General features: G+C 36.6%; 1 protein-coding gene across 1 annotated transcript in view; it reads right to left on the minus strand.

Moving 5' to 3' along the window:
* The window catches only part of RYR2 (ryanodine receptor 2), a 510734-nt gene that overhangs the window by 165228 nt on the left and 329420 nt on the right, over nucleotides 1-16086 (minus strand). Inside the window, exons 55-59 of the mRNA XM_024761485.1 lie at nucleotides 15438-15516; nucleotides 13234-13323; nucleotides 12308-12445; nucleotides 4077-4154; nucleotides 2841-2916 (exon numbers count right to left, since the gene is read on the minus strand). Of these exons, the coding sequence (XP_024617253.1) occupies nucleotides 2841-2916; nucleotides 4077-4154; nucleotides 12308-12445; nucleotides 13234-13323; nucleotides 15438-15516 (461 nt within the window). The remainder of the gene's footprint in view (nucleotides 1-2840; nucleotides 2917-4076; nucleotides 4155-12307; nucleotides 12446-13233; nucleotides 13324-15437; nucleotides 15517-16086) is intronic.

The following is a 16086-nucleotide window of genomic DNA, read 5'->3' on the forward strand; positions in this document are numbered from 1 at the left end:
AGAAAAACACCACCACCCACAAAAAAAAAAAAAAAAAGGAAACGAAAAGAAAAATATGTTACAGACGAAGGAGCAAAGTAAAAACCTACAAGACCAAATAAATGAAGACAAAATAGGCAACCTACCTAGAAAAGAATTCAGAGTAATGATAGGAAAGATGATCCCAAAACTCAGAAATAGAATGGAGAAAATACAAGAAACATTTAACAAGGATCTAGAAGAACTAAAGAGCAAACAAACGGTGATGAACAACAAATTACTGAAATTAAAAATACTCTAGAAGGAATCAATAACAGAATAGCCGAGGCAGAAGAATGGATAAGTGAGCTGGAAGGTAAAATGGTGGAAATAAGTGCCAGGGAGCAGAATAAAGAAAGAAAAGAATTGAGGACAGTCTCAGAGACCTTGGGGACAACATTCAACGCACCAACATTTGAACTATAGGGGTTCCAGAAGAAGAGAAAAAGAAAGGGTCTGAGAAAATATTTGAAGAGATTATAGTCAAAAACTTCCCTAACATGGGAAAGGAAATAGTCAGTCAAGTCCAGGAAGCACAGAGAGCCCCATACAGGATAAACCCAAAGAGAAACAGGCCAAGACACATATTAATCAAACTATCAAAAATTAAATACAAAGAAAACATACTAAAGGCAGCAAGGGAAAAGCAACAAATAACATACAAGGGAATCCCCATAAGGTTAACGGCTGAGCTTTCAACAGAAACCCTGCAAGTCAGAAGGGAGTGGGAAGACATATTTAAAGTGAGGAAAGGGAAAAACCTACAACCAAGGTTACTCTACCCAGCAAGGATCTCATTCCAACTCGACAGAGAAATTAAAACCTTTACAGATAAGCAAAAGTTAAGAGAATTCAGCACCACCAAACCAGCTTTACAACAAATGCTAAAGGAACTTCTCTAGACAGGAAACAGAAGAGAAGGAAAAGACCTACAATAACAAACCCCAAACAATTAAGAATATGGTAATACAAACATACATATCAATAATTACCTTAAATGTAAATGGATTAAATGCCCCAACCAAAAGACAAAGACTGGCTGAATGGATAAAAAAAAAAAGACCTGTACATATGCTGTCTAAAACAGACCCATTTCAGACCTAGGGACACATACAGGCTGAAAGGGAGGGAATGGAAAAAGATATTCCATGCAAATGGAAATCAAAAGAAAGCTGGAGTAGCAGTTCTCGTATCAAACAAAATAGACTTTAAAATAAAGACTATTACAAGAGACAAAGAAGGACACTACATAATGATCAAGGGATCAATCCAAGAAGAAGATATAACAATTGTAAATATTTATGCACCCGATATAGGAGCACCTCAATACATAAGGCAAATGCTAACAGCCATAAAAGGGGAAATCGACAGTAACACAATCATAGTAGGGGACTTTAACACCCCACTTTCACCAATGGACAGATCATCCAAAATGAAAATAAAGAAGGAAACACAAGCTTTAAATGATACATTAAACAAGATGGACTTAACTGATATTTATACGACATTCCATCCAAAAACAATAGAATACACTTTCTTTTCAAGGGCTCATGGAACTTTCTACAGGATATATCACATCTTGGGTCACAAATCAAGCCTTAGTAAATTTAAGAAAATTGAAATCGTATCAAGTATCTTTTCCAACCACAACGCTATGAGACTAGATATCAATTATAGGAAAAAAACTGTAAAAATACAAACACATGGGAGCTAAACAATACACTACTAAAAAATCAAGAGATCACTGAAGAAATCAAAGAGGAAATCAAAAAATACCTAGAAACAAATGACAATGAAAACAAGATGACCCAAAACCTATGGGATGCAGCAAGAGCAGTTCTAAGAGGGAAGTTTACAGCAAGACAATCCTACCTCAAGATACAAGAAAAGTCTCTAATAAACAACCTAACCTTACCCCTAAAGCAGTTACAGAAAGAAAAACAAAAAAACCCCAAAGTTAGCAGAAGGAAAGAAGTCATAAAGATCAGATCAGAAATAAATGAAAAAGAAATGAAGGAAACAATAGCAAAGATCAATAAAACTGAAAGCTGGTTCTATGAGAAGATAAACAAAATTGATAAAACCATTAGTCAGACCCACCAAGAAAAAAAGGGAGAAGACTCAAATCAAGAGAATTAGAAATGAAAAAGGAGAAGTTACAACAGACACCACAGAAATACAAAGCATCCTAAGAGACTACTACAAGCAACTCTATGCCAGTAAAATGGACAACCAGGCATAGGGAGGGTGCTTTGCAACCACCTAGAGGGGTGGGATAACGAGGGTGGGAGGGAGACGCAAGAGGGAGGGGATATGGGGATGTATGTATACATATAGCTGATTCACTTTGTTATACAGCAGAAACTAACACAACAATGTAAAGCAATTATAGTCCAATAAAGATGTTAGAAAAAAAGAATGTAAGAGACAATAACATAACTGGACTGAACAAAACAAAGAGGCTGAGGATGGGAGATAGAATGAAATGAGAAATATTTAAGTTGGGGAGAGAAGTCAGTGAGGGAGGTCTACGTAACTAATAGAACACCTCGGGTATTAGGATAAGAAATATAGTTATCTACATGCTAAAATGGGCAAGAGAGAGCCATCAAAATTCTGGGACATGAGGAAATATACACTAGCAATCAGGAAATCAGGAAATAGCATTTCCACCTTGAAACTATTACAGCCATATTTGAACCATTCTAATAAAATAAAGCTGTAATGAGCTCTTATGCTGAAAACACTATTTTATCCTTATCATACGTTCATGTACTCAAGCTCTGATTGTTTTTTTTATAAGGATTTTTAGAAAATATTACCTTTGGACTCCAGTTCCAGTTTCTTTTTCTTTGCCCATATATTATGGTAGTTTTCAGCCATCATTTCTGCCATAGCCTTAAACGAACAAAATATTTAGCAACTAAGTTATACTCTAAAAGGATAGTAGAAAAAGATAACTTTGCCTTCCAATATGTAATATCAAAACATACTTTAAATTAATAAATCGTAGTGTGTTAGTGCTAAAACACATGTAAAAGATAATTAAGCACAGCTTTGTTATTTAGAATCTGAATTTCAGAGGATTCTAATGATCTGTGAATTTACAAACCAGCATAGGTGATGTGATGGGAATGGTCATTGTTCTTTATAATGTTTAAAGATACATGTTTTGTTAATTTAATAATGAAACTTCAAACTAGCTATGGACTTTAAAAATATGTTTATTTACAAGTTCTTATTTTAATTTCTAAAGTTTTAAAAGATGATGTAAACCTTACTGAATGAACATTGAATGCAAAGAGCATCAGACAAGCAGTCTAGATCCATGTCTGTCCCAATCTAGGTCAGTCTGAGGTCTTGGACGAGCCTTGGCCTCTGTGGCCTTTGGGTTTTGACAAGATTACCTCCAAGATTCCTTTCATTTTTGATTTTCAAGTTTACTATGTCATGTTAATACATTCGTAACAGAGCAATGACAAAGGGCAAGCCAAACAATTTAACAATCCATAGATTTTTTTATCTTTATATACTTGTATCTCTTGGAATAATACTAACAATGCCAATATCATTGTCTGATCATTATATTGACCTGTTAACTTATGTTCCATGGAAACAAACTTTATCTTTTCACTCAAATCAGGCAATTCAAAGTAGGTTCCTTAGTGACAAAGGAGACAGATAGAACTATGGTGGAGAAAGCAAAATGCCATCAGTTTCCCTGGATAAACAACTTATAATATACATTCTTTCATGAGTAGTTAAAGTGATCCTTGAGCAGAGCATTATGAACTACTGATTTAGTCTCTTCTCACATGCAGCTATTTAATTATATTAGGACTTTTACATAGATGTGATCTTTAAAGAAATATATTATCCTAGAAAAAGTACTATCAACTTCTACAGCATTAAAAGCTTAGGGTACATAATCTATAAATTCCATGGACCTTCTATACGATCACTACATTCAAATAATTCATGCTGTAAAACACATGCAGGAAGTGTTACAGTATGCTTTTTAAAAATGAAATTTGCAGAATATTTTTAAAAGTACTTACATGCAGATCTCTGGATAGTGTAACATTGCTCATGTCAATGGCTCGGGGGCTATAACCATGGGCGGCATCTACAGAAACCTAGATAATTTGCAAAAAAATAGCCTCTCATTAAAAAACCCAGTAGAGAGAGATTTAAGAGACACTTTGGAAATATAAGGCAAACAAAATTCTAAATGTAACGTTTCCTCAGATAAAACTGGCAAGTAGCTACACAAATTGATTTTGCAAACATATCTAGCAGATTAAATTATATTTGGGTGTCTGACAAGTATTTATGATTGAATAATACATCCCAATATCTTAGGGATTGCCAATCTGTAAAGCTAACAATCAGGATTCAACAAATTATGTAGTGAGTGCAAGATTCTGAAATATTACCAGAATCAAAGGATAAATGAATTATTGAGTTTCTTACAAATTCTAATTGGCTGCAATGAAATTTTCTTTTCCTCACACAAACGGTAGTTAATCAAAGAGGTCAGTATTTATAAATGTCTTTATGGGCCAAATAGATAAAATAAAGCCAACTTTTTAATTTTAAAAGCGTATCATATAGTACTCAGTGATTTGTAACGACATCCTCAATCACCAGAGGGTTTCCTTAATATCTAAATTTTGACATTTTAAGGATGAAATCTACAAAACAAAAAGACAATCTACAGAATGGGAGAAAATATTTGCAAATGATGTGACTGACAGGGGATTAATTTCCAAAATATAAAAACGGCTCATACAGCTCAGTATCAAAAAAACAACAACAAACACCCCAATCAAATAATGGGCAGAAGACGTAAATAGACATTTCTCCAAAGAAGACATACAGATGGCCAACTGGCACATGAAAAGATGCTCAACATCGCTAATTATTAGAGGAATGCAAATCAAAATTACAATGAGGTACCACCTCTCACTGGTCAGAATGGCCATCGTTAAGAAGTCAACAAATAACAAATACTGGAGAGAGTCTGGAGAAAAGGGAACCAACCCTCTGACACTGTTGGTGGGAATGTAAGTTGGTGCAGCCCCTATGGAAAACAGGATGGAGATTCCTCAAAAAACTAAAAATAGAGTTGCCATATGATCCAGCAATCCCACTCCTGGACATATACCCAAACAAAACTATGATTCAAAAAGACACATGCAGCCTTATGTTCACTGCAGCACTATTCACATTAGCCAAGACATGGAAACAACCTAAGTGTCCACTGACAGATGAATGGATAAAGAAGATGTGGTACATATATACAATGGAATACTACTCAGCCACGAAAAAGAATGAATGCCATTTGCAGCAACATGGATGGACTTAGAGATGATCATACTAAGTAAAGTAATTCAGAAAGAGAAAGACAAATACCATATGATATCACTCATATGTAGAATCTAAAATATGACACAAATGAACCTATCCATGAAACAGAAACACACTCACAGACATAGAGAACAGACTTGTGGTTGCCAAGCGGGAGGGGGTTGGATGGAGTGGGAGTTTGGGATTAGCAGATGCAAACTATCATATACAGAATGGATAAACAACAAGGTCCTACTGTATAGCACAGGGAACTGTATCCTGTGATAAACCATAATGGAAAAGCATATAAAAAGAATGTATATATATGTATAATTGAATCACTTTGCTGTACAGCAGAAATTAACACAACATAAATCAACTATACCTCATTTAAAAAAACAAGAATGAAACCTATCTTCCCATCAACTGCAAGAGGGTTTCACTTACTGTCAGGAGCTCTTACCTCATTCCACCCAACGGCATATTATGGGAAAGTATGCCACAGAAATGAACTCTGGTTCATGCTTATAAATCTGAAATTATGTTTGATATATTTCATAACTGTGTATATTCTCTTGTCAGACATGGATAAACAAAAAGCTAAATAAAAGGTACAATACAGCTCAGATCTGTGCCCGTGAACCAAAGGGAGGCTATCATACGCTACCATTAATCATGTTCTCATGGGCTACACTCAACTCACTGGTCAGTTTTAACTGAATCTTGGCTTCTGTGTCAGTACTGAGCCTCTGCTGGGTACCATCCATAAGAGAATGTGGAATAAAAATCACAGTTTTTTCTCCCTCAAATACCCATGAAAGGAAACTGAGACTTAGAGAACTTAAGCGACTCGCCCAAGGTCACAGAGCTAAAATTCTGAGCAGGCAGGATTCCAACTCAGGCTGTCTGACTCCAGGCCCACTTCTCTCTCACTGTCACCTCTTTCCTTCAACATATCGCAGTATATTTCTTTCCCCAGCACAATACTACCCCTGCCTTCTCTAATGTAATCAGTTTCCAAGTTGCCAAATTCAAAGTTCTCTTTGCAGCTACCATCAAACTGGTCCTTCTATGCTGGACATGACTAACCACCACTCAACCAGCCCCCTCATTTCACAAAACCACCCACCTGGCTCTCCACTTCCCTCTCCGATCTCTTTGCCTCCTTCTCTGGCTCCTTTTCCATAAATGACCTTGAAATATTTGTGGCTTTCTGGGTTCCCTCTTCAATTGTTTCTTCTTTATTCTAAATGCTTTCTTTAGGTGTCCCTATCCACATCTACTTTAAATATTTCATTTATCAACCATGTTTTATTAAACCAAAAATGAGTTGATCCAGCCTAGCATTGCTCCTCTGCTCTAGACTTACATATTCATTACCATCTCCATTTGGGATTCTCTACGTGTATTCATTTTCTACTGCTGCCATGATAAGCGATTGCCAGAAATGTAGTGGCTTAAAATATCACAAAGTTATGAGAAATCTGAAACACGTCTCAACTAGCTAAATTCAAGGTGTCCACAGGGCTGTGTTCCTTTCTAGAGGTTTTATCAAAGCATCTTTTCCCTGTCTTTCCCAGCTTCTAAAGGCCACCCGCATTTTTGACTCATGGCCCGTTCCTCCATCTTCAGGTCAGCTATACTACATCTCTCTGACCTTCCTTCTGTAGTCACGTCTCCTTTGTCCAAAGCCAGGAAAGCGTATCCACCTTTAAGGATCCTTGTGATTATGCTGGACCCACCAATAATTCAGTAGAATCTCCCCCATCTTAAGATCATTAACCTTGATCACACGGGCAAACGTAATCGCATTGGCAAAGCCCCAGGAAATCAACCTTTCTACAGACAACAGTGATTGGGGATCATCTTTGGAGCCAGAATTCTGCCTAACACGACATCGAAAATCAAAAGCATATTCTCTCCTTGCCACCCACCCCCCAGCACTAACCTCACCTCACATACGCTACCCACCTGGTAGGCCAGTACAGACCCATGGCAACCCCCTCTGATTAGGGGGTTGATTAGGGGGAGATTGAAGGCAGAAAGACAAACTCCATAGAGGATACTGAATGCATTGCATGAAACAAAACAAAACATTAAATATCTCAATTAGATAGAGCAAAGACAGTGGACATGGAGGGAAGTGGATGTATCCCAGAGATGTTTTGTAGTAGAAGAGACAGAATTTTGTGACTTTTAAGTCATTATATCATGTAAATCGTAAACAGCAGAATCAAGTTTTTAAAGTAATTCTGTCTGACTCCAAAGCACTTGTCAACTTTCTTAAGACGGCCCCCAATGTTCTGCCTGATTTGGCCCCTGAGACCTCTCTTCCCATCTGCTTGTTACTCATGAGCTCCAATCTCACTGGATTCCTCGCTTTCCCTCACACGCGCCAGGCCACACTCTCATCTCAGAGCATGTGCATGACTTGCTACAACCTCCCTCCAAATAGGTCCAACTCCCTCCCTTCATTTCAATTTATCTTCTCCATGCAGTCTGCTCTGATAACCCTATATCATACTGCAACTCATCCCCAAAGGCTAACCAACTCCCCTGCTCTGCACTCGGAATCTGCCTTTCCATGCTACGTCCCCTCTTTCCGTAATATTTATCACATTTTGATGTAGTGTGTAATTCACTTACATCTATTATTTACTTTCCCCGTTAACGTGTAAGCTCCATGAGAGCAGAGGTTTTTGTCTATTTTGTTCATAGACCTATTTGAAAAGCTTAGGCTAGTACATGGAACATAGCAGGTGCTCAGTAAATAACTGTTAAAAGAATGAACGAATCATTCCTCTACCCTAGCCTGTGTTTTAGTTCAAGATAGGTGACACTTGCCAAATTTCATTCCCATCCTCCTCTCCTTCTCAGGTTATAAGCTTATTATTTTATTTATTTTTTTTTTTTGCGGTACGCAGGCCTCTCACTGTTGTGGCCTCTCACGTTGCGGAGCACAGCCTCCGGACGCGCAGGCTCAGCGGCCATGGCTCAGCGCAGCCACTCCGCAGCATGTGGGATCTTCCTGGACCGGGGCACGAACCCGTGTCCCCTGCATCGGCAGGCGGACTCTCAACCACTGCGCCACCAGGGAAGCCCATAAGCTTATTTTTTTAATTTGTTTAAATAATTTATACCCTACATGTGTAATAAAAACCAGATATAAGAAATTAAAATTGGGAGGTAAATAAGGAATTACTGAGAACCTGTGGAATATGACTGAAATTGTCAGAAATGTCCTCCTTTTCTGCTGAATTGAGTGACGACCAAGAAGTCGAAATCCACCAGTTTACTGCTCTACTCAGCATCTCCTCATTGATAATTATATCAGCATCTATACACGCTATTCTTTTTTTTATTTTATTGAAGTACAGTTGATTTACAATGTGTTAATTTCTGCTGTACAGCAAAGTGATTCAGTTATATACATATATATATTATTTTTCATACTCTTTTCCATTATGGTTTATCACAGGATATTGAATATGGTTCCCTGTGCTATACAGTAGGACCTTGTCACTGATCCAACCTATATGTAACAGTTTGCATCTGCTACTCCCAAACTCCCAATCAATCCCTCCCTGATGGCAACAAGTCTGTTCTCTATGTCTGTGCATCTGTTTCTGTTTCGTAGGTAAGTTTATTTGTGTCATATATTAGATTCTACATATAAGTATATACTCTATTCTATATCCTATCAAGTTATTGGCTTTGTCATTGTCCATATATTACCTTAATACGCACATTACAAAACACTAATTGAGTGGCAAATTTCCTGAAATCATGATTCATGTAGTGTTCATGGTAAACAAAAGACATTAACAATGTTACTGATCCACGTAAAAATAATAATGATCATAATTAGGTCTAACATTGAAATATATGCCTGCCGCTCCTTTAAGTGATTTATAAGCATCACAACATGTAATTCTCACAATAATCTTTTAAATTAGATGCTCTCTTCTGTTTCATTTTAAAAAGGAGAAAACTGCAGCATAGAGAGGTGAAGCAGTTTGCCTGAGCTCACAAAAAAGCTATCTACTCCATGGTGAGGCCAGGATTTCAACCCAGACAGGCTGTGCCAGATCTGGCTGAGTTAAACACAGGCCACTTCTGCCTCACAGACGGAGTGCTGAGCCCCAGTGGAAGGAAGCTAAGAATATCAGCTCCAGAATCATGTCAACAAGTGATCTCAATTCACCCAACTGCAGTCCTTACTATAAAGTAATGCCACCAAAAGTGTTCCTTAATTTATTCAAGAGTGTATCTATTACATAATAGAAAACATCTTTATAGTCACATGGGGAATCAGTAATGGAGAGAAGAAAAAACATTAAGAAGTTTGGCAAGATGATAACTGAAAAAGATGATAATACTGTTAGGTTAGTAATTAAGAAATGACAAGCTATTTTAACATTTCAAATAATGTTGGATTATGCTTAAAGAATGTTTGTGTGAAAATAATGGCAAGGATTAAAAATATATTTGTGGCATTTGTTGCTCTCTGTTTCTGATACTGATAGAAATATAGAAATATGCTTTCTTTTTTTTTTAAACCACTGAAAGGTCAAAGTACTACAAACTCAAACACCCTCTTTTATTTACCTTTGAAGAAATGCTCTCTGGCATTAAAAATATATAAATAATAATGGTAATAATACGAGTTACCATTTACTGAGGTAAACAGATTGAGCAACGTGCCCAGCGGTTTATATCTAGGAAGTGGTGGTCCCAGGATTGAAGCCCCAGTGGTCTACCTCCAGAGCTGTCCCTCTTAATCTGTACATCTGGCATAAGCACCCCCTAATATTTTGAAATGACGTAGGAGATTTAACAATATATGTCATATGTCACACATGTCACTCTGAAAATCATTAAGACTTAAGAGATGATTATATGGGTATCAATTAATAGTATCTATTGAGGGTTTAATGGGAACTGAAAACTGCACTAGGAGCTAAGCAGGGTGTAAGGAAGAGCAGAAATGTACACAACCTACACAATTATTTTTTAGCCATCTTGAGAAAAGTTTATTGAAATTCAGAAAAACGTAATTATGATTTTCCTGGAGTTAAAACAAGGTGATCCTTTTCTGAAGATGGATTGGTGATAGCTTGTGCATTATAATTTACAGAGTCTGTAATCACTTCCGATGTTTTAGAATCAGTTTCTTAAATTTCGCGTAACGTTTTATATCTGACATGATCCAGTACCATTTTGGAGTTTGTTATGTTTCATCATCGGTTACTGTTTTTTTTTTTCAGAGATGCTCGCAAAAGTATGAAATCTATAAGTTATTTTAGTCTTCCGTGGCTAAAACTGTGGGATGAACCTTTGCTTCTCTCCCTTTTCTGGTATTTTTGAAAAATTCTAGAGATAAGACAGGCAGAGGCATACTCAGCAGTCTGCCCTACTTGCTCTGACAGCAGTGGCAGGAAAAGGCATGGCAAAGACAGCAACAAGAGAACGGAGTACCCCTTTCTGTTGCAGCCCTTCCCTTGCCCTCTCTGGGCTGTGCTCCAGCATGTTATATAGACCCAGGTTTTCTGGCTCATAGACAGGTGTTTTTTTTCTTGTCTGCCTCCTACCATTTCTACCCTTTATTGCTGGCCCACAGAATCGGCACCGTTATTGTTTCAAAGGGCATGTTCTCATTCAACATATACAATTTTAGATTAGAGCACATAATTTTTGCTATGAAGGGCAGTGGGAGAATCTATTTTATTTTTCCTGGCAGAGCTTAAAGTCACTTCCATTATGTAATAATTTCCTTATTTCCTACACAACTTACAGGAAAAAAAAAAAAAAGACATTATTCCATTCTCTGCACTCTGAGCATTTTGTACATACCACTAGCCTAAATCTTATTGTTGTGGTAGGTTTAACAAGACTGTCTCTAACACCAAATTGTGAGTCTTTAGGAGTAGAATTGGATCTGATTATCTTTGTATTCCTATCACCTAGTCCTCAGTTTGTGCTCAATATTTGTTCAAACAGGTTAAAACAAAACGTGATTTAGTTAGAACTGTGCGTATACATGGTAACAAGGTAACATATGCTTTTACAGCTTCTATCTCCAGGATACTTAAGAGAATATGATGTAAAACATGCCCGAATCAGAACTTCATCTATTTAACAGTACTATATTTCAAGTATGAAGCATGGGAAGCACACGCTTTGAGTACCTTCATTTTCTTTTTTTCAAAAAAGTCATCTGTATAAATGGCAATAATAAACACAATAGTTTGGTTAAACCAAAGGCAGTGGCCCAAGCAGTCCGGCAAGGGACGACGACAGGTTTAGCTCCCAGGAGAAATGAAAGGGCCAGGTGGTATCTGGTCCCCTCCTTGAACCCTAGGTTCTCAAGGTCAAGGCTGTCCTTATTCTGCCATCTTGAACACAGAAGCCCCACAGCCAAGCCTTGTTAAGTTGACCCTTGACCTGATCCACTAGCGGCATGCTCTTCGATCCCTGCGCTGCCTGTCTGGTTCATATCTTCCCTTCGTACGTGGACAGGTGCTCAAGCCCACTTGTATGGAGCATACGTGGGGGTTTTAGATCTGGATCACTACTATCTGACCACCCCTCTAGCTCCTAAGAACCAACCTTCAGTTCTTACTGGTAAGGAGACAAAAGCTCTGTAGACAACCTTTTTGAGGATAAAGGAACGTATTTTACATCCTTCATTAGCATAACTTTAAGACTTTATCATCGAGTACTCCTTTATATACTGTCAGAAGCACAACCTGATACATAAACTCCAGTACTTTAACCAAGACCTAAACTCACTTAAATTAACAGAGTTTTCCCCCTTCTGAACTTTATGTTAGTCTTCAGAATTTTCAAGTTAGTTGTTTTGGAAAACACAGTAATTAAATGAAATATTCAAATTATTTTAAAATAACATAAACAGTGGATTCATCACTGTGATTCTTACCTGGCTTGTCTGGGAAATACGACGAGTCCGGTTATAAAGGGCCATGCTGTCTCCCTCCCGTGTCCTTTCAATTCTCCACCCCCAGGCCAGCATAGTTTTTAAAGATTCTTTGATTGGCCAGCGATAAATTTCTTTTTCCTAGAAAAAAATCAGAAAAGGGTGGGGTATTATGAACCTAAACAAAAATTTAAAATATTTAATGCTTTGTTCTGAAATACTCTGTCTTCCCCTAAAATTTTTTGATTAGCATTGTTTATTTAAAAATAAAAAAGGAGAGTACAAATTCTGAAGAGCAGAGTGTGAGCTGAGACCTCGTTTGACTAATGCTGCTAAGAGGGACCCTATCTTATTATATAGCATGAGGCTAATTTCCTTTAGTTTCCCAGATTCTGATACTTCCGACAGAAACTAGAAAGGAGAAACAGTTAGGAAGAAGTGCCAGATTATATGCCATGTGCTTGAAGCCGTTTATCTGCTTCTCCTGAAGCAGAGAAGTAACTTCCTCTGCAAGCACCACCCTAGAAAATCCTTTTCACTTCACTTTTCAAGATACTGCTTTCCCCTCAAAGAAGTAACATATATGAAAACATAAATAATAAGCATATTACAATATATTACTTCATTATCCCTTATCAAAAAACTCTTAAGAATGAAAAGAATATTTTCTAAAGTTCTTAAAAATACAGGAGAGGAATAAAAATAAAAAAGAAACAGAAAAGTATTAAGTAGAGAAGAGAATAACCAATTAAATACTGACAGAAAATGGTACTACAGAGAAAAAAACAGTACATAAAAAATGGGACCTTTGAGAAAAGGTAAAAATAGTATATATAAAATAGACGTGTTAATAAGAAATTTACATAATAAAGAAAAAAAACTCCCCCCCCAAATTAAAACCATATAAACTTAAAAAATAAACAAGTCACCTTTTCAGATAATAGTTTATATGGCTTCATTAATGGTTGAACTTTAGACGAGTCTGAATATATTTCTCCATAAATCCATCCATTTGCCAACTAAAAAAAATCAAAATTGTTTTACATGCTTTAATTTTAGAGTGTAGGTGTACATGTGTTTAAGTGTGTACTTGATAAGGTAAATCTAAAATGAACCAAGATAAGGATTAAGGTTTGAACTTTATCCAGCATAAGTCAATATAAAGAATTTCATCATAGTCGATATTATTTTGAGTAACCACTTGGAACAAATCTTTCTATCCAGAGATTAAATGCATCCGGTCTTCCTTAGACAGGTCTGTGATTATGTCAATAGCCCTCCGCTAGGAGGAGGCTAAAGGCTGCACGACCCCTATGATACTCATTTTGGCCCATCTTGGGACCCCAACCTGTGAGACGAATAAGTGTGAAACACTCATTTTAAACAGGAAAACTGGAGCAGCTGGCTTATTTGGAAGCCTCCCTGAATAATGCCACTTGTTTTGCCCACTCCTTTGTCCAATGACCTCTCAACACTCTTGTTCCACGTGATTTTGCCCATATAATTTGGTACATTCACTGTTTCCCTATATCATTTCATGTATGTCTATGGGATCCGGGTAACTAGGCTGAAATAGCTCAGGACTGCCTTCCTGTAAATCTCCTCTCCATCACCACCCCACCAGCTCAGTCTTTATAGAGGACAGATACTTCACTCTTACTGACTTACCTAGTAAATCGATTAAGTTACTGAACAAAGAAAGAGCCATACGCTTAACAAAACAAAAAGGGGGTTTCTTGGAAGCAGGGACCGGTTGGCCGAGGCAAAGATTGAAACTTAGTATCAAGTTTAATAGGGTGGGGCTTCCCTGGTGGCGCAGTGGTGAAGAACCCGCCTGCCAATGCAGGGGACACGGGTTTGAGCCCTGGTCCGGGAAGATCCCACATGCCACAGAGCAACAAAGCCCGTGCGCCACAACTACTGAACCTGCGATCTAGAGCCAGCGAGACACAACTACTGAAGCCTGCGCGTCTAGAACCCGTGCTCCGCAACAAGAGAAGCCACTGCAATGAGAAGCCCGCATGCAGCAATGAAGACCCAACCCAGCCAAAAATAAATAAATAAAAATAAATAAATTTTAGAAAAAGAAAAATAGTTTAATAGGGTGATACTGAGCTGCCACATAACACAAGCAACCCTTGGAACCTTCGCTCTTTGATTTTCACTTCGCCAAATCGGTACATGCTTATTTTAAATTCCTGCTTCATCTCAACTTAATTTCTCTGACAACCCTATTTTAACCATCTTCTCTAAGTTTAAGTAGGCTTAACTTAAATGTGACCACATTTTTCCTCCAGAAAAATCTCATAATATATATATAGGACTTATATCATGGATTGCAACTGCTTTAGTTATCTCATTCAAGTTATCTTTTCTTGACAATGCAAATAAAACATGCCATCTTGCCTCATAAGTGAACTGCAGATCTACTTAGAGATAAGAAATACAACAGAAGAGCAGAAGGTGTAAATAACCACTAAGTTCTGATTAATAATTTTCAAGATTTTATCTAATATAAAATTATACATAAAGCTAAAGTTCCCTTAAAAGATGTCTGGACCTACAGCCACTATTTCTTACTGAAGACCCTAATGACAGTTTAAAAAAAATTTTTTTTGAAGTACAGTTGTGTTAATTTCTGCTGTACAGCAGAGTGATTCAGTTATACATATATATATATATATATATATATATATAAATAAATATATATATTCTTTTTCAGATTCTTTTCCATTATGGTTTATCACAGGCTATTGAATATAGTTCCCTGTGCTATACAATAGGACCTGTTGTTTATCCATCCTACATATAATATTTTGCATCTTATTACTACTTTTTACTCTCACAAAAATGTATGTTCAGAAACTATATTTAATTAATAGATTTTTTTAATTTTTAGCACTGTGATTTTTATGAACACAAATATTCTTATGTGCATTATATGTACATCAGTGGCAGAACTAAGTATTTTATTAGACTAAATATTATGTCAGCAAATCATAATTAAATGTTCTTTCCTAATCTAAATCTCTCACTTGAAAGTAGAAAATTGTCATGGTCAGAAGTATCTGAGCCATGATCATTCATTAGGTACGTTCAGTACTGAATTAGAATGTGATATTCTGACTTTTACCTTGTCCATTGACCACTTGTCATGGGAATGTTCTGCATATTTGTTAATGAAGTATTCCAACTTCTCAGGAATTGTAATACTATGAGAAAAATAAAGAAAAAAGGTTTAATTTTCAGCACTTACAGGGAATCATATTAATAATTTACTCACAGCTTATGACTGCTTATACCCCATTCGATGCATAACTGTTAAAAAATTGGTTTAACAAGGTACTACTTTTCCATATGGTAGGAACAATATAAGGAAAGTCAAGCAGATAAGGTTCCACCCACTCATCTTATAATGAGTCACACTTTATGTCTTAATGTAAGTTATATACAATAAAAATTATACATAGTATAAATAAAAAGAATTAAAATGTATTCAAAGAAGAGGACAACAGATAACACCAATTTTTTCTTTAAACCTGAATGAAGATATAGTTAAATTCAACAAGCTTAAAGACATACTCTTCTCCCACATACGTTCTTTGAAGTTATTCCTCCTTTTGACTTAAGTCTCTTAGGCAACAACTATAAATGGGTAAAAGACTGCTGATATCTGACCTGTTCCATTTCAAATGTACTAAAATTAATTTTAAGTTAATTGCATACAACTAGTTATATGTTAATAATTTTAAATGTTAATGGTCTATATATAAATTCTAGAT

The sequence above is a fragment of the Neophocaena asiaeorientalis genome, unplaced genomic scaffold, assembly GCF_003031525.2.
Source record: "Neophocaena asiaeorientalis asiaeorientalis breed wild unplaced genomic scaffold, Neophocaena_asiaeorientalis_V1.1 scaffold166, whole genome shotgun sequence".
In the NCBI taxonomy this organism is placed as follows: Eukaryota; Metazoa; Chordata; class Mammalia; order Artiodactyla; family Phocoenidae; genus Neophocaena; species Neophocaena asiaeorientalis.